The sequence below is a fragment of the Papaver somniferum genome, chromosome 9, assembly GCF_003573695.1.
Source record: "Papaver somniferum cultivar HN1 chromosome 9, ASM357369v1, whole genome shotgun sequence".
NCBI classification, from domain to species: Eukaryota; Viridiplantae; Streptophyta; class Magnoliopsida; order Ranunculales; family Papaveraceae; genus Papaver; species Papaver somniferum.
The window spans coordinates 179,179,686-179,199,401 of record NC_039366.1 but is presented as its reverse complement, the minus strand read 5'-3'; the positions used below and the strand labels follow the sequence as shown (position 1 = coordinate 179,199,401).

The window sequence follows — 19,716 nt, the reverse complement described above, 5'->3', positions numbered from 1 at the left end:
GTCTGCCATGAATAAAAGCATATTGGAATGGGGATATAAGTTTGGGTAGAAGGGGTTTGAGTCTTTGAGCAAGAAGTTTGGATATGATTTTGTAAGTGGTATTACATAAGGATATAGGTCTGAATTGAGATGGGGTGGTAGGATTTTCAGTTTTGGGGATGAGAAAAATGAAAGTAGAGTTCATCTCTTTAAGAAGGTAGCCAGAAGTGAAGAAGTTTTGAACCATGTTGATGATGTCCTCACCTAAAACTTCTCAGTTATCTTGGAAAAAATTTGGTGGGAAGCCATTAGGTCCTGGAGCCTTTTCCCCTGCCATGCTAAATAGTATATCTTTGATTTCCACTGCATCTGGAGTTCTTAAGAGATTATTATTCTCAGTGTTGGTTATGGTGGTGGGAATGAGATTTATGAGGGATTGATTGATGGTTATAGGTTCAGCAGTAGCCATAGTAGAAAAATGATTAGTGAAGCGAAGAGTTATCTCATTACTGTTATGTACCCAATTGCCATCTTCTTGTTGGATTGAGACAATTTTATTCCTTCTGTATATTTTCTTGGCAGATATATGAAAGTAGCTGGTGTTTTTATCTCCAAGTTTGATGATTTGGTCCCTTCTTTTAGTCTTCCAGAAGCTTTCTTAAATTGATTTTTGGTGATTCATTCCAAGTGTTGAAGACTGTCTTCTAGATTTGTCTTCATGTTACCAAATATTTCCTTGTTCCACTTCTTTAATTTGACTTTAATGTATCTTAACTTCCTAGCAATCTTGATAGCCAGTGAAACTTTGTGCCTAGTCTTCCAACATTCTGCAATGATTTCTTTACAATCTTTGTGGTCTAGCCAAGGACCAAAGAATTTGAAAGGAATATGTCCCTGTTTTCAGTTTGGATTGGTATTGAGAATGATGGGGTTATGATCAGAGCCAATGGCAGGAAGGTTGGAGATGGTGGAATTTGGGTTAGTCTCAAGCCAGCTTTCATTGGCTAGCCCTCTGTCTAATCTTTGTTCTGTAAGATGATGTCCCACTCTTCTATTAGTCAATGTGAAAGGACATTCAGTATATCCCAAATCAGTAAGATTAGCTGCTTCCAATTTCTCCAAAAAGATGTTAGCTTCATAGGAATCAATAGGATGTTGATTGAATTTTTCATGATCATGCAACACAAAGTTCAGGTCACCCATTATCAACCAAGGTAGAGTGTTAGTCTTATTAGTGTTTTCTATCATTTTCCAGGAGTGCACTTTATCTAAAGTAGTGTAAGGACTGCCATAATAGCCTGTGAATAACCAAGGTTCCCCTACACTAGGATACACAGTGGCACTAATATGATGATTAGAAAAGTCTTTTATAGTGACCTTTAGGTTGGTTTTCCAGGCTAAGACAAGGCCACCAACAGTATTGGACTTTCCTCTAGGCTCTACAAACCAAAAATTAGTGACACCTATGTTGCTGAGGATAGCTTTTAGGTTCTTAGTTTGTTGTTTGGTTTCAGATAGAAAAAAAGATGTCAGGATTATGTTTGTTTAACATGTTATTCAGGTGCCTACTAGTGTTTGGTTGTCCTAGTCCTTGACAATTCCATGACATGATAGAGAAAAATTGTCAGAAGTAAGAAACAGTAGGATAAGAGAATATGATGATTAAGTATCATAAATAATTGAGACTATGGAGCATGGTAGAGCAATCTTCAGGGATTAGAGCAATCTTTATAGCAGTATAATGGAAGCTTTGAGTTAGATAGAAAGTTATAAAAGGGGTTACCTGAGGAATTAAGAAAGGATTTGCTCCCTCAAGGCTGCCAGTAGCCATATCAGTCGGGTGATCTTCCTCCATTTGCATTATTTGAGTGTTGTTGTTCTTGGCAGGTTGAGGTTGGTCCCAGTGATGAAGGGGATGGACATTGGAGGGGGGGTCAATTGAAGAGCTTTCTTTTTGGGTCAATCAGTTGTGGATGAAATTCAGGGTCTACAGCCTTAAGTTTAAGTTCCTTCTTTCTTCTTTCCCAGAGCATCTTTTTCTTATTGTTGAAATCTTCATTGATTTGATTTTGTATCTCAGCCAGAGAAGGTAGAGATTCAAACACATTTGGTGCTAGATTTATGTTGTTTGGGTATTGATTGTTTGTATTGATTTTTGGGAAAAAATTTCTGGAATGATAGTATTTTCCACTCCAGTCTCAGCTGTTGGTTGATGTTTCCTAGCAGCAGCTTTGGTGTTGATGCCTTTCTTCTTCATCATTTTATCTTTATTCCTACTGCTAACAATGACTTTTTTATGCTTCTTTTGACAGGCAATGGCTTCAATGTTTGTAGTTGGGATTTCTCCACTGATAGGTTGATGTAATTCAGCTTTAAAGATGATGTAGTCCTCTGGCCCATCAAGCTCTTCTGTGCTATTCATGAGGATGATTTGTTTTTGTGCTAGCCTCATTTTGATAGAAAATTCCTCAGCTGCATCCTTGTCAGAGTAGTGTCTTATTTTGATCTTATTTTGAGGACTACTGATACTCCAAATGAGGATACCACCAGCAGCATCCTCATTTGGAGTATCCATAGGTACATTCATCGTAGCAACAGGTACATTCATCTCAGGAACAAACTTATGATACATGGGATCGGTGGCTGGATCGGTAGCTGGATCGGTGGCTGGATTGGAACCTGGATTCTCAAAACCTGCAAAAATGGCACGACCTATCCTACCAGTGGCTGGACAAAGAGAATCCATTACCGGAAAGTGCATGGGCTCATCATTGTGCCAAGGTTGGCCAGCCATCTGACGCACCATAAATATCTCTTCAGCATCAAGAGTAGTAATGGACTGAAATCCAACACGACTCAAGCTAGACCCAAGAATCGATCGGCCATAACTGCAACGCCCTCATGAACCTCAAATGGACCAAATCTGGGATGATAAGCATACAAAACCCAATGATCTCTAGAACCCATCTGAGAATGCTCCGACGACATGGGAATACCAGTGACATAACACCTATTAGTACTACTATCCACTCCCGACGACCTCTGCCCAACCACATCTGGTGCATGTTGATTACTGCTTCCAATACCAACTCCGGCCTCCAAATCAGCAAATTGGTTACTAGTATCCTGATTAATGGGAGCAGGCTTTGGCTGATTAAAGTGATGGCGAAGAAGATCTACTGGAGAATCCATCAACAACTCATGCACAATCCCTGGTGGTCCGTCTTCTTGAAAACACTCCTCGATCTTCACTTCAACGTCATGTTGAAGATCATCCAAATACCAAGAGAAATCTTCTTCATAACCAGGGGATTCACATCCTTGTGGAAAGGAAATTCCATAGGGAAATCGAGTAATACAATGTTCTCGCGGATACCAATGAATTCTTGGTTCAATATCAGCCTCAACCATCTTCTGTTTGCCCTTTCGATCAATTTCCTTCTCAGCATCAGACATTGTGATTGGATTGAATGGCTCCGCAACAATCTCGACAAAGAAATGGGAAAGAACTAAAAAAGAAACTGAAACTTTTCTTATCTCTAGCATAGGCATTTATAAAGCAATTCATCTCTTGGTGTTGGGTCTTCTCACCGTTAAGTGGCGACGGTTCCCAAAGAGCAATCTCTTCCATCTCCAACACTCTTAATCCTACCCCTGTCGTTTCATATTTCCCGCATCAAGGGCATCAATACCTAAAGCTTATGAAGATTAACTTCTCTAACTTAAGGCTAACTAATCCCCTTTTGAAATTTTTGATAGATGGAGAATGGAGGAAGGCTTGCACTACACTTGGCAGTATGACAAGTTCGGTGCCAATAACTGCTCAATCCTTCGCACGTTCCATCCCCACGAGCACGACTCAACCTAATACTCATCTGAATCGATTAAATATCACAGCTGACTGGCCCTTGAACCACTCTTAGACTCTCTCGAGCCAACATGCAAAGTTGATAGACAACATTCGCTTATAAGGCTCAGTACTGCTAACCCTTTGGATCACTTTTTCATTTTTATTGACTTTGTTATCATTCTTTATTAGCACACTCAGGAGGAATACAACAACACTAATTTAATCGTAGAGCAAGCTAAACTCCATTATCATTTGTCAACACATAGGTGTAAGCTGGCCAATAAAATATATTACATTACCATAAATAGATTTCATGCACCAACTAACCATTATCATTATCATAATATGTATTGCCATGGAAATTGGTTTCTTGGCAGGTCGTTATATCAAGGTTCGCCAGTAGTCAATAGCGCCAAACTGGTCAGCAAGACTAAGCAACACGGGGACTGGAACCGCAAAGCTAGCACATGGCACGTGTACTTCATTTCAGTTCATTCTTGGACTATTAAACAACAATCCTATCACCTGCAACTAAAAAACAACTTGTACCTTAAGTACACAACCTACCTACACCTCAGAATTCAAATTAAAGTTCCTAGTCTCAATACTACTTACAACATCACTCTTTATACCATCAACACCACAACCAAAACCACTACAACTACTTTCATGGCTTCTTCATCGGGAACTAAACCCATAAATCAAGTGGAAAATCTGGTATAACAAATGAACTCTTCATTAAACATTCCTGAAGACTTATTTCCCAAAGTCTTTATCAATGTTGAAAATACACTACCTAAAAAGAAAGAAGATTGGAAGTGGGTCTTCATTGGCAGATACTGTGGCAAAATATCACATGAAACTAGAACTATTTCAAGATTCATCAACACCAATTGGGAGCTTAGAAGGAATGTTGAAGTTTATCTTTGGAGGAAAAGAAGAAACTATTACTCCATCAAGTTTGGTAGCATAGAAGATTACAAAGTGTTTAGAAAATGAGGTACTAGAGGGATTTTTGACAAACTAATAGTTCTCACTGAAGTTCCACCTGCTTGATGTAGGACATCCTACTCACAAGTTACTTATTTCCTAATACAGACTAATTCTTAATTTAGGATTAGGATTTCCTTTTCTAATTTTAATTGTTTCTTTGTTTATTTTGATTTCCTTTTCTAGTCCTAATTATATTTAGAATCCTTGAAGCCTATATAAGAAGGCATGAGCATAGTAGAGATATACAACTCTACAACCAATATTATTATTTGATTAATATCAAACTTATCTTTTATTTATTATTTTATCATCACTTTTGTGAATCCATTGATCTCACACTAGTTTTTATCTTTTATCGGATCTTTGATCCAAATCATACGCTTCCGCTACGTCAAGTGGTATCAGAGCCACGGTTGAGATTATCTATTATTGAGTTTCTTGGCTTTGTTTCTATCCACGGTTAAGAGCCTCCATTGAGTGCCTTAATTTTCAAATTATTCCTTATGGAAAAGGAATTTCGTATTACTTTCAGAGTAGGTGGAAAGATACATGATTTTATTCTTGATCCATCTTCCCTGAAAAACTATGTGTCCTTTGCAACAGCAAATTACCTCAAGCAAACCAATTGTGGTGAATGGGATTTTTTTGGCGGTCTTGTTGAATTTAGTTTCCACAAAGGTATGTATTACAGTACTGCCTATTGTGAAATATCTTTTACGAAGAATTGTCATGTGTTATTGGGTAAACCCTGGATTTCGAGATTAGGTGCAGTTTATAATGAAAGTATGCATAGTTTTGAGTTTCGTCAAGGCAACAGATTGCATCGTTTAATGGGATTACATGAATCAACACCATTACAACGTAGGATTGAAAAAGAAAAGTCAGATTTATGGAAAGGATTCGATGAGATATTTGCTAGTCTCCGAAAGAAGCCATATTTTGAAGATGCTATACGTACGTCAACTTCACAAGAGCCTACTTTCGAAGAAGAAGAAAATAAGGGTGGCGATGAAGAGAATTCTAGTGTTGTTGAAATTAAGCATCCACAATCCCATTCTTCTGATATTTCCGCCATAGCTACCTTTGTTCCTAAGAATGTCCAAACACAAGAGGAACTCGATACTTCTGTTGTGAACCCACTTCAATGTTCTGAAATTATTTATGTCAGTACTCCTCATATAGATTTCGTTAAGCCAAAGTTAAACTCTCATAATATAACTTGTTATGTTAAGTTTCTGGATTTTCCTATTTTATGGCATAAGCAATTGAAGTCAGAAAAACACTCGAAATATATTGTATCTTGGGATGGACGGTCACAGTACTTACTAGATTCGAAGGATATTTCTGCGAAAGACGGCGGGCAGGCTCATTATGAAACACTTGAGCAGATACCAAACCAAAATCGTATTGTGAAGCTGAAGGTTACTAATATTTCAGAAGTAAACCTTAATGGTCTGATGCAATGGAATTTTACGGTAACTGAAGGGGTGCTGGAGTCTTCCGTTGAGCAATTTACTTCTCATGTTTCTCCAAGGGTCATCCATGAAACTTTGGCAAGGGGACATGGTATTTCCACTGAACTTCCAAAAGATTACGGTGGTGATGTTGAATATCTAGGCATCCACAGTACGATAGGAACAACTTGATTAGGATAAAGAAAGCTAAGAAGGGGTTTCAAGTAGCCAATAATAACGACTTCACTGATCGTGCTCCTCCGACAAAGGATTTCGGTGTTCTGGAGAAGTATGTTTCTTCTTATTTGTGCTTGTCGAAAGTTTTAACTATCTGTGGAGTTTTAACTATCTGTGATCGTAAAGGTTCAATATTTTTCGGTTCTATGAACAAGCTTATACAAGAAAAACCCCTCGCAGATGGATACTTGCACTCGGTTACTGACCTCGTAGATGGATACTTGCACTCGGTTACTGATTTAAAATCTAGTTCTTGTTTGAACTCTTTAAACTGGATGGTTAATTACAAACGTGAAGAAGTTTCTCTAAGTCTGCATGGTAATGTGTGTGAACTTCACAATATATGCCAAGCAGCTTCTCCACGTTCTCCGCATTGTGTTCCCACCCAAAGGTGTGAGATTCCACGAAAACCCCCTTGGGTTGTGCCTATGCGTTTGATGTGTGGATCCCTAGGGAGAAGAACAATGAAAAGAGACACTACTTCTTTATCCACTCCAATGAAAAGAACAATCACAACAAAAGAGTTATCTGAAGGATTCCAAATGATTTTAGCCGCAGATGCACATCTCGGAAACAAAAAATGTCGGTTTCCAGTTGGGAAGATGTTCTAATGTTATTTCTGTTGAGAACCAACAACACGTTGTTGTTCATTCTACTAGGCCATATAGGACTTTTCGAGTGAGCACCCAATCTAAATCAACAGAGATTATTAACGGAATTGCAAGAAAACCTCATTGGCTTGTACTTGTGTTGTATAAAACCTTAAGGAGAAGAAAACTGAGTGGAGATGCTACTCTTTCTACTTCATCCCTGAGGACAGTAATCATGGGAATAGTCTTTTCTAAAGAGGAAGAAGAGATACCGATGTTACTCGTCGCAGAACAAACCCACAACACGTTCATTAATCAGATGCAGAAATCCTCCAGTGAACCGCGTCTTGGTGACTCAAGGATTGACTGCCAACCAATCAAGGTAGGTGCTCTTAAGAGCCATCTGATAGATGAACCAGGTCATTTGTTCTGGAGACTACCGTTTTCAAAGCATTCCTTGATGACATACCTTCTACCAACTGTTCATCAGCGACTTACAACTGTACTAAAGGTACGCAATCCAAGTAATCCAATGATCATTATATTGAATTGGTCGAAATATTTTTGTGATTTTTTGGAGGTGAAATAAATTCATCATGGTGTTCCTAACCAAGATTATGAGATTCCACGAAAACCTCCTTGGGTTGTTCGTGTTGGTTTTCGCAAGCTAACTGAAAATTTTGCGGGAATCTAAGACTTACTGATTTATCTACTACAGAAGATTCCTGGGGTGAGATATCCTCATCTAATACCACCGATATTTCGTTATATTTTCTTCATAAATTGGTTTTTAAGATCAGAATGAATGAGCATTATCAAGAAAACTGGCAATATTATCATACCAGATGTGGCTCGAGACAAGTTCTACGCCGAACAAGTACTGCAGCTCGCGTTCTTATTAAAATTATGAATGTCCCGGAAGATGGATGTGAGGATTTACACATGCGGCTGGTTTATGCTACGACATGGGTGGTGCCAGTCCATTGTGGTTTAGAAAGAGGTTTGCCACGCGTAAAAGAGATAGCAACAGTTGGTGCCATCTACTTGTTCTTGCATATTACATTGGGTATATTAATTATATGTCATTACTTTTGACACCCAACAAATATATCCTTATTCAACAATAAATATGTCCCTACTTTTTTATAATCCTATCCATTTAATATTACATTACCTTAATACCCTCACCCACGTAATATTTTTCTTTATTTCAAAATGGAGCAAATTTCTTCCTCTACCACTAACATCCCACCACTAGCACCACCACCACCAACATTCAACTACCATTCCACCACCACCGTTCAACAACCACCACCTACCAACCGCCACCACCACCAATATTCCACCACCACTCCTTCACCACCACCATTACACACCAACAGTCCTCCACCACCACTAGTTCGTCGCCGTCACCACCACTAGTCTGCCATCGTCGCCGCCACCGCCGTCACCACTAGTTCAGATATTTTTGTATCAACAACAGTAGTTGATCCATTTCAGTTGGATCAACAGTGGATGTTTATCCATGATGATGGATCAACAGTAAGTGGCATAAAACTAAAAGTTTATCCATTGCAGTTGGATCAACAGTAGAAGTTTATCCACTGCAGTTGGATCAACAGTATAAGTTTATCCATTTTAGTTGGATCAACAATGGATGTTTATCCATGCTGATGGAAAAATGCTACCATTTCATCAGCTGCAATTTCAGATCCACCAACAAAACCATCAACCACCATTAATAATCCATAACAGCTACCACCGCCACCATCGCGGCCGCCACCATCGGTTCAGATAATTTTGTATAGACCACAAGGATACAAAATTAGGGATATTTGTATAGACAATCAAAAATAGGGACAATAATTCAATTACGACTATCACATGCAATACTATACTTGTTCCTTTCCTCATCATCGGACTAGCTTACAGATTGGAGCATATACAAGTTCTATGGAACTTTATAAAGCGTTTCCATGAGAAACAAAGGTGGCCGACATTGACAGAGCTGGCAGCTAATTATTCTGGCGAAGTTCCTGGTTGGTTGTTGCCACTAATTGTTTTCTGTTTCTTATATACGCATATGCTCCTGTTAGTTGCGAATGGTGGATTTTATGAGCAGAAGAAACCACTCATGCTAGATGAAATTAATTGTCTTACTATGACGAGACCTGCAGTTGCAACTAGTATTATTAGGGAGATGGCTCTACTGAACAACAGCAGGTTCCTACGTCCAATCAAATGGGAGTTGCACTGAACGAACGTATTAAGAAGAGGAATGATAGACGTTTTCGCAAAGCTACTTCAAAATTTCAATTGTTCACACGGAAGTTTTCAGAAGCTGACAATGAGAAGTATTTAATAACTAATGATTTCCGTCGTCATTTTAGACCGTATGACCTTGGGAAAAGAGTTTTTCCTTCTACAACGGGCTCGAGGTATCCGATTGATGATCGTCTCCGACAACGTTTCCGACCTTACGACCCTGGCAAGAGCATTTTTCTTTCTCTATTGAACTCGTGGTCGAGTTCTTTTCAAGAAGGGAGTCTGATATAGGACATCCTACTCACAAGTTACCTATTTTCTAATACAGACTAATTCTTAATTTAGGATTAGGATTTCCTTTTCTAATTTTAATTGTTTATTTGTTTAGTTTGATTTCCTTTTCTAGTCCTAATTATATTTAAAATTCTTGAAGCCTATATAAGAAGGCATAAGCATAGTAGAGATATACAATTCTACAACCAATATTATTATTTGATTAATATCAAACTTATCTTTTATTTATTATTTTATCATCACTTTTGTGAATCTATTGATCTCACACTAGTTTTTATCTTTTATCGGATCTTTGATTCAAATCATATGCTTCCGCTATGTCACTGTTGGACCTGAGTTTATTGATGAAGCAAATTTCTACAAAGTAAGGATTTGGGCTCTGGTGAAAAGAGTCCCAAGACATGTCATTCCTGATATGAGTAACATCATCAAACCAGCTGGAATCTTCCAAGAAGCCAGAAAAGCTTATGGAAGAGATGAAGATGAAAAGAATCTGGAGATTTTATTAACCATTAATGTAACTAGAGCTCTAAAATATGGTGTTGATGCTTATGAAACTCCTATCATTTCCCATTGGCTTGAAATGGCTTATGCTCTGAATGGTATTGCATTCTGCAAGGTATGCAAAATTCTTGATCACCCAGACCCTCTATGTGAGGAAAAAGAAACACAGTCTCCAAATGTTACCCACAAAACACACCAATACAATCTCAGTAACTCTTATCCCTCAACTTCCAATATTTAATTGATCAAAAGATCTCTTATTGTTAAAAATTATGCAATAGCATTCTTTCCAAATAGACCACCAAATTGCAAATGGAAAAATACCCAATATCCTCTTTATCCTATTTTTGTTCTTCTTAACAGACCATTCCCAAATGTTTGATTTAATGCTTTCACAAAAGATCCAGCTGACTCCAAAGCGGTGCAGAAAATAACTCCAGATCTTCTCAGTTTTTGAACACAAAAAAAAAAGATGGCTTTGTGTTTCAGGCTCCACGTTGCACATATGGCAAACGCTTGAATTCAGCTTACCAGCTCTAAGCAGACAATCTAGTGTAAGTGCTTCATTATGACAGAGTATCCAAACTAAAAATGAAACCTTTAAGGGAACTTTAGGATTTGAAATCTGTTTGAAAGGTTAAGAAGCCGTCTCCAAAGAAGAATAACAGCTACCAACAACGAAGTTTGGAGCATATTTCCATCCTCTACTATCCTTATTGGCATTATTATGCATGTTGGAAAATTGACACTAAAACAGGGTGAAGAAAGGAATGTTGTCTCTGGGTTCAAGGCTCTAATAATAAATTATTTTCGACAATTATTCGACCCTTCCCAATTAGATTGGCGCTAGGTCAATGAATATTGCCGTCAGGATACTTGAAGCCGTACAACAATGTTGGATTCAAAGCTTGTACAACCTTGACCCAACCAAGAACACACAGGTTTTGATTCTGATGATGCTTGTTAGAGAGAAAAACAGAGAGAGTTTTTTTGATGTGTTTGAATGGAAAACAAGGAGCAATTTATAGAGAGTTTAACGTCCGTTGAAGATGACTCTTCATCTCCAACAGGCATCTTTTCTGTTGAAGATGACTCTGCTATAGCGCCTACAAATTAAGGGTTTGTTGAAAATATCCAACAATGCATTCTGTTGATAAAAACTTCAAGCAATTGCAACCTCACCCACTTCCTGAATTCTCAAAAGTTTCTTATGACTAACATTCCAAACCTATTGATCTGAAAGCATGTCTTTGATAAAAGTATTCTGAAACCGTGATAACTTACAAAGATGAGGAAATCTAGTTTTTAGAGTGAAATTTCCAGCCCACTTATCATTCCAAAATTGGAAGCATGCCCCCATAGTATTGTCTTTTATGTAATTCCTAGTATCAAAATCCCTACCCACGGACTATGACCAGTTGATTTAAAGAAAGTATTATGAAGAAAAGAACTATAGTTTTCTCCAAACTTCTCTTGGATAATCTTCCTCCAAAGTGCATGTTTTTCTTTCCCATATCTCCAAATCCACTCGTAATACAAAGACTTGTTAACAAGCCTCAATTTTTTGATTTCAATCCCTCCTTGCGCCCGGCTCATTTAAATTTTCTTAGATGTTAATGAAGAAACCTTAGGAAATTTCTTATTATCTTTTTTATTTCCTTAGCGACGGAAACTGGCATTTGGAACATAGAAAAGTTGATGACCACTGCCCGCTAAATCGGTATATCAGACTATTCTGGAAACTATAGACACTTGTATTTAAGTATCACGCCTTTTATGAGATCCTCAAATTCCAGAGTGGAAACTCAATCTGCTGATCTCAAGCTCCTGGCAGACTGGGTCCGGTTGGTTCAGTCGTGACAGTCATCATTATCCTAGGTCGTTGGTCTAACCAGTTCCACGAATTACTGCTGTACATGTCACTGCCACAGCTTAACTACCTGGTTGATCGTCCTTTTGACGCGGTGAGGTTCTTGTTATTGAGAAACACACGGTTACATATTCACAAAAAATTCGCCCAACACATGATCTCCATCTTTTGACCGATATTAGATTTCTGCTCTTCCTCAAGTCGGAGAACACTTTAATAGCGGGTAACAAGCATGTTTGAATGTTTTGTCTGTGTAGAAAAAGATGAAACAGCTATAAGACGATAAAGAACCTCTGGTCTGCTATCTAAACTTCATTATAAGTAGCGGATTGTCACTATCTGTCTGAGACTCTGAAACTAACATTTACGACAATAAAACTGATTGATAACAGTACAAAGGCGCGCTTCACGTATGCATGTTCTATGGAGAAAGTTTCGACTACTGTGAAGTGAATAATTAAGACAGAATTTGGAATTGAAGGGAGGGGGCTAACCATATTTGATACTCATGTTATTTAAAATGACATCCAATTGTACTCTGTACAGGTATACACGCTTAGTCATTCGACAATGAATGAAAATATGGATTTACTTATTACGACAACAGTGACTATCCTAACTGGAATGTTTAGGGTATAGGGTGAGTTCATATCCATGTCCTAACATACCAACAGAAATTCCTACTAGGTTAAGCGCAAACTCTACACAAAAGGCTTGGAGATGATCTGACCCTCCACTACATGTCTGCGTCAGTCACTAAGAAAAAAAAGCTAACGAGAGAATTGACCAGTTTGGGAGGGAGAATCGGCTGCTAAACCACTGAGAGACACGGGTGGGTCATCCTTAGGTAGAGCAACATAGTTTACAGGTATTGGTGCAGCAGTAGCTTTGTCTCTCCGTTCTTTAGCTGCTGAGATGCCATGCCGGGACAGAGGAGTTGTGGCATGCCTTCCTGGGGTCCCTCCCACGGTATTGGAGTTAATTTGTCCCAACGGCTTCTTTGATGTCAAAGCCCGCATTGGGCTTGGCTTTGTCCCATAGAGTGTCTCTTGTTCTGCAACATGTTGCTCTTGCAAACGTTTCTTCTCCTGCACATAGCAACTCGAATCAGCGCGTAAAAAAGGTTTAGGCCTAAATGGTAAACTTTTGGGGAAAATTTCACTGCCCATCAGTGGAAAGTATGCCGCGGTCATGAATTGTTCCCCTTGAAAGTTGTATTCGAAATTCTGAAAACACTGAATGTGTACCTTTCTGAATAAAAAGGTTTCCGAATTCTGAATAAAAAGGTTTCCGAATAACCCGAAATAGAGATAAGAGTAGACCATATAATACAGCCCCTTTCAAATCTCAGCAACAACAAAATTATTCCCCAAACTGATCATTACAAACCATTATTGATGACTTTTCAGCTGACCAAGCCATCAGGTCTTGCACATTTGACAAGAAGACTTTTCTAGAGTTAAACAAGGTCAAGGACAAAACACAACTAATGCATCTGTTTCGCAAATCACATAAGTAAAGGGTCAGTTATACTGCAAATGTCAGATTTATCCTTCTACTTCTAAAGAATTTCATATTTGGCCGTTGAGAATTTCATTCTTTCTAAAATAAATTGCACAGGTCCACAGCATGGAACTCTGAATTCTACATGAATGTAGAATGGCTACCCCGTTAATTCTAATGATATACTAAGAGCTCGATGAGAATATATGCCCATTTACCAAAATAAGTCCAATCACACTAGATTCACCAAAAAAAAGTACATAAAAGACATAGCAACATAACAGAGATGTGTTGAAGCAAACAAGAAGACGAAAGTGAGCGTACCCTAGTTTTGCGCTTCTCCTCTTCTCGCTCTTGACGAGAGACATTATACACTCGCAACGTCTCCAACAAAGGAACCTGTAATCAAACTAACTACTCAGTAACATTTACACTTCAGATATAAAGAGAAACACCAAATATTTTTGACCTCACCTTGTCATACATGAACTGGATTCCTTTGTCTTCTTCCCAGACTATTACTTTTGCTTTCAAATTCTCTACAAGAGCTACGGGAAAGGAAAAAAGAAGATCATCTAACTAAAAGTTAAAATAAAACATATAATAACATGTAAATTAAGGTAAATCAGGGCGCTGGACAGGATAGTACAGGGTTGCCGTTTTAAATACTACACGATATAAAGTAAGTTCAATGTTCTGCACATTTTAAATTTGCTAACAGTTTGTTCATTAATTCTGGACTTAGGATGTTGTATGAAAAGTTGGCTCAAAATAGAATGTATCGTAACTCATAATGTAGACACATTTTACCTATCAATTTGTTTGTGAAGGACATAAAACGAAAAACTCATGAGAACTATATGATCATCTAGTCATTTGTGAAAATTCTGCTATGACTCTCTCATCATGTCATTTAAAAAATAACTAAACACCCACCCAATCAGAAATTAAACTGCTCAAACTGTAAAAAGGGATGCAAAGATTTTTACAAAGAAATAGCCATTTTGTATTATTAAAACACATAATTATGATAAAGATGCACTCAGTTACAGGTCTACCAATACGATCGGCTAGCTTATTTGCTTCTACTTTCAGTGGATTAAGTGAGTAATAAACTGTAACACCAGAAATGCAGATAGCATACACCCCTGGAATTAGAAAACCATACGGTTACAGGCCTCACATGGTATTTTGCTGACCAGTGTCCGCGCTTTTTCTGCACGCTTTAGATTTTTATGCGCTCCTCTTCCAGCACTATAACGATTTTGATCCTGAAAAAAGAAAAAGAAAAAAAGCCATTTGTGTTATATACAACACATGCTCTCAGAAGCTAAGGGTGCGAAACCATCACCAGGTTGATAAGCTACAAGCTGCTTTATATACATTCAAATCATAACAGGAAATTACATATAGATTATGCAGGGAACGACTAATTACAAATTCATTAGATAAAGTGAGATAGGATGTCTTAGACACTTGCCCCTGCTGCTCTGCTCTGTAATTTAGTTATAAGGAAATGGAGTATCAATCTTGTAAGGTTGTATTGCAGTTTAATGCAGTTAATAGCAACTAAGCTTGCGAGAATATAAGCAAAAGCTCTAGTTTCCATTTTAAACCCAATTCGAAATTGTGGCCTACTCATTGGCAAATTAAAGAAGTAGATGTGTCCCACTGATCACTCCAAAATGATAAAAGCGTGCTCTGAACAAGTACCACCTAAAATAACAGACTTTAGCATACCCTTTCATAATTCTCAAGCCAGGCTTCCTCCTCAACTGCAAATTTCCATTTCTCCATCTTTTCCAATATATCTTTTCTGCTCAAGGCTTGCTCTTTAGCTTTAATAATCTGGTCATCCATACCAGCTAGCAGATCAGATAAATCAACATTTCCTGCAACGAAATAATAAGCAACAATCGTTAGAAATCCTGTGTTTTGATTATGCTGCCATAAACAGACCTTTTCTAAAACCAAACTTTCAAATGGTATGATAGACTGAACATGACGTACACACATCTTCTGCACTTTTGTGATGGTGAAACAAAGGTCAGCAACGAGGTAAACAAAAACTAGAGCAAAGTAGTTGTATCACAAATCATTTTATGGAAAAAACTCTGAAATGACGCATGTAGGAAGCACAATGGTTAACGAAATTTGCACTGCTTTTTGTTGAAGTTTTTATAGTTGCTATGCATATTTTCTCTAATGCGACATATTCTCCACTAATTTTTGTGTCTAGTCTGACAGTTCTCAGGTTCCTCGAGAAATATTATAGGTTTATAAACAAATGACGAAACTAAACTAAGAGGAAACCAGAGGTTTAGTCAAACCAGAATCTATAATATTGTTGAGAATCTCCCGCTCTGTATTTGAATCAACATCCACATGAACTCCCTTGTATATTTCTTCAATCTCCTTCTGCTTCTTCAAAACCAGTTCTTTCATCTTGCTTGCTTTCACAATATTCAATCGTTGTACTTCAAGCTCAGTCTAGCAACCATAAGAAAACGAAGAAAAAATATCGAGTTCAACAATTGTAATCAAGTACCAACAAAGTCAGTGAACAACAAAAGCAATAGAGAGAGAAGCGTACCTTCTCAATGACATCCAAAGCGAGGCAGCCTTGACTTGAGATTTCATCAGTAGATGAACAAATCAAACATGTAACATGATGAAATACATTTTGCTCATCCACTGGCGTGTCCATGAGATTCCACAGTTCTACAAGTGTGCTTCCCAGATCTTGAAGCTACAGTAAAAACAAATACCTTTAGTGTTCCATAGGACCGATTTTAAAAATAAAAGAAAAATAGAGTATGTACATATATATAACCTTCCGCAGCCTTTGTTGTTTCTCTTGCTTTAAAGAATGAACTACTGCAGCTAGTCTAGCAAGTGTATCATTGCTAATGCTCTTCGGCTGCCCATGTGCAGAATCACTCAAGCTCGGGTAGACCTTATTAATTGTCTCAAAAAAGTCAACTGACATTACAATGCATAGTTCATGGATGCAACTAATGTGGCCATTAACCTTTTGAACCCTTACTGTCTGCAAAGAAAGTGCCACATAAGTGTTACAAAAACAAAAGAACTTTATCTCAAACTTTTCACAAAATTAACAAAGAATACCTTTTCTCTTTGAAGCTCTTGAAGTTGTGACTTGAGTTCTCCCAACTTAACCACAGTCAGATCACATTCATCAACTTGAGGATCAGAAGAATTGTCATGGTGAGCATTACCCGCTAACTGTGCCAGTAACTGAACAATCTGGGACTGAATTTTCTGAAATTCTTTGACCCTTTCATCTTTCTTGCGCCTTAAATCCTCCAAGACAGGCTTTATAGCAGAAATTTGGTCTTTGAGAGTCCCCTTTACCTTTTACACCCCAGGAAACAAAAAAGAAATAATGAATTAAACTTATCATAATAAAAACACAATAATGAGGAAGAAATCAGTGAGAGAAACTCACTCTTGATATCGAGGCTTGCTCTCCAAGGGCTGAAACAAGATTAGCAACTTCAGAATCTGCCTCAGCCAAAGCCTGATGCAAATCAGCCTTGTATTTAGAAGCCTTTTCAACTTTTCTTCTGTAAACATCTAAGCATTCTTGTTCAAGTTGCAAAAGCATCTTATCTCTTTCAGTGTCACTCAACCCAATTTCATCCCATATTTTCTGACCCAAATCAAACAAAACCCCATTTAATAATAACCCAAATCACAAAAAGAACAATCTTTTTGACGGACAAACACATAAATAAAAAAATACACAGATTAAACAACATATATTCATACAAAAGAGTTAATCTTGATGAAAACCATGTAGAAAATGAGAAGCCATTAGGGTAAAGAAAGACCTGTAATTCTTGGAGAAGAGAACCGCAAGTAGTGGTCTTTAAAATTGGAGAAGAGAAGATCTTGTTCACAGGAACCGACATTCTCCTTCTTCTTCAGAGGAGATAAAAAAACAAAGAAACTCGAAACCCTAGAAATGGTAACGAGGAGCGAGGGAGATAGTTGTTGTATTATTAGGGATTTGTTTGGACAGACTAATGTGAGCAGCGGTAGTAACGAAGTACAGAATAAGAAAGAGAGGGATCTGCGGCGGGGGAATATATGAAGTTATTATTATGATGATCGGCGGTGGGAAAATTTATATTAGCAGTAAATAAAAATGAAAAATAATTATTAATAAATTAATTAAATCCTTTTGTGCTTTTGGCGCGATGTTCAAAGTTAAACCGTATTATTATCGGCTTCTATGTCAAAATCAATGTTATTAAACTTAATTGGTTGACTAATGGCTAATGACGATTATCAAATATATCAACCAAATGTCTTGTACGTATGTTATAGGCCCATCCAGTCTGATTTATGGGCCCTTTTCACCTACCCAACATAGATGAATTATGAGGTAATTTAATAATAACGATTTTTTTGGGATCATGGTTTTTTTGGGATCATGGTTTTAATTTAGGTAAAGGTATTAAAAGTAATTCTAGGTCATCTCATATCTAGTTATTTATTTAATACCTAATCTATCCTCTTAATTAATTTTAGGTTATGATTAGTGAATGATTTAATTAAAAACAATTAGTGAGATTAAATTAAAAGATGGGTTTATTATTAGTTGAGTAGAATTATTGAGAGAGTAGAGTTAGAGAAGATGAAGGAGAAAAACATGGAAAATAAATTTTTTTTCCAATTCACTAAGTTTGAGTATTCAAATCATCTGATTCTTCATTACCATCCTCTCCTAGAATATTTGTTAATCTTCAAAATGATCCGGATTTGAACTGGATTTTGAACAGTTCGGTTACTTTATATGAAGAACAAGTAACCGAACTCATCTGAATCTGTAGTTCGGTTGCCCCGTGAGATGAACAAGTAACCGAACTCATCTGAAAGTGTAGTTCGGTTACTTGTTCCAAACATGCAGGTTACCGAACTCTCTAATAATTTCTAGGAGTTACAGCGTTATGTTCGGTTGGTTCTCACCTAACCGAACTTTGGTGTACAAAGTTCAGTTGGTTCGCAAACTGCATGCACTTTTGATCTAACCGAACTTTACGTAATATAAGAGTATATAAGTTTACAAAGTTCGGTTCTTTCGCAAACTTGAACCTAACAGCTAACCAACCGAACTCTGAGTTCGGTTTCTGCGATAAAATTGTGAAGTTATCGAACTTAACAAACAAACAAAAATGTGAAGTTCCAGCGTCTATTGGCTAAGTTCGGTTACTTTGTAGTTTTAAAATTTTTTGCGAACAAACCGAACTCTATTGGCTAAGTTCGGTTATTTTGGAACTCAACATAGTGGCCACAACAACACAGTTCGGTTAGACTGGATTTGTTTTTTTCGGTTCTAAAGGTGGAGTTCAGTTACTTTGTAATTTTAAATTTTTTTGCGAAACAACCGAACAGAGAGTTCGGTGACTTAGTTTTAAATCCAATAGAACCGAACTGTTCTTCGTGTTCTTCATTTTCAAGAAGTTCGGTTAGTAAACTAGGGTTTTTTGGAAAATCGACCTAACCGAACATGGCTCTATAACTCATATTAAAACCCTATTTTGATGATTTCTATTCGATTGAAGCAATCAAAATCAAATTAAAGCGAAGGGTTTGTTGGAAAATACCTCCGGAGTGGTCCCATGGCAGAATCAGGTTGCGGCTGGCGTCTTTTATACTCGATAAAATTATTATGTAACCGAACTTAATTGTGATTGCATTGATGTTGTTACATTTCTTAAATAGGCGGTGGTGGTGGTGGTGGTGGTGGGAGGAGGTGGTGGTGGTAATAGGTGGTTGGTGGTGGTGATAATCGGAGGTGGTGGTGGTGATAATCGGCGGTGGTGGTGGGAGGAGGTGGTGGTTATATATATATATATATATATAGGTGGTTATTAGGTTGGTTTAAAATTAAATTAGGTTAAGAGTAGGTTAGTCATTTCACCGTTTTAGGACACCCTTTATCACTATAAGAAAGGTGGCCTAATAAAACCATGGTCCCCTCAAAAAAAATCATGGTCCCTAAAAAATCATTCTTTAATAAATTATGGGTTGTTAAACCCATCTTTCCTTCAAAATATATATATATATATATATATAATTCCATGACGAGAACCTTGATCGACAAAGAAGAATAAATTATATCATAGAAAAATAGGGTACAAAGAGAGT

General features: G+C 37.5%; 1 protein-coding gene across 2 annotated transcripts; it reads right to left on the bottom strand.

Annotated features, from left to right (window-relative positions):
- Positions 1 to 12,504: 12,504 nt before the first annotated feature.
- LOC113308654 (65-kDa microtubule-associated protein 5-like) lies at positions 12,505 to 17,630 on the bottom strand. Of its 2 annotated transcripts, none has more exons than XM_026557116.1 (11): positions 17,394 to 17,630; positions 17,009 to 17,212; positions 16,669 to 16,914; positions 16,373 to 16,588; positions 16,133 to 16,288; positions 15,870 to 16,029; positions 15,280 to 15,431; positions 14,723 to 14,810; positions 14,014 to 14,087; positions 13,864 to 13,938; positions 12,505 to 13,124 (listed from the first exon to the last, which is right to left on the bottom strand). In XM_026557116.1, exons 1-11 carry the CDS (start codon positions 17,472 to 17,474, stop codon positions 12,807 to 12,809), a joined length of 1,770 nt encoding a protein of 589 aa, XP_026412901.1. In that variant the 5' UTR covers positions 17,475 to 17,630; the 3' UTR covers positions 12,505 to 12,806. The 2 variants fall into 2 exon arrangements, with proteins under 2 accessions (XP_026412901.1, XP_026412902.1); XM_026557117.1 differs by having other exon boundaries at positions 17,009 to 17,080.
- Positions 17,631 to 19,716: the final 2,086 nt, after the last annotated feature.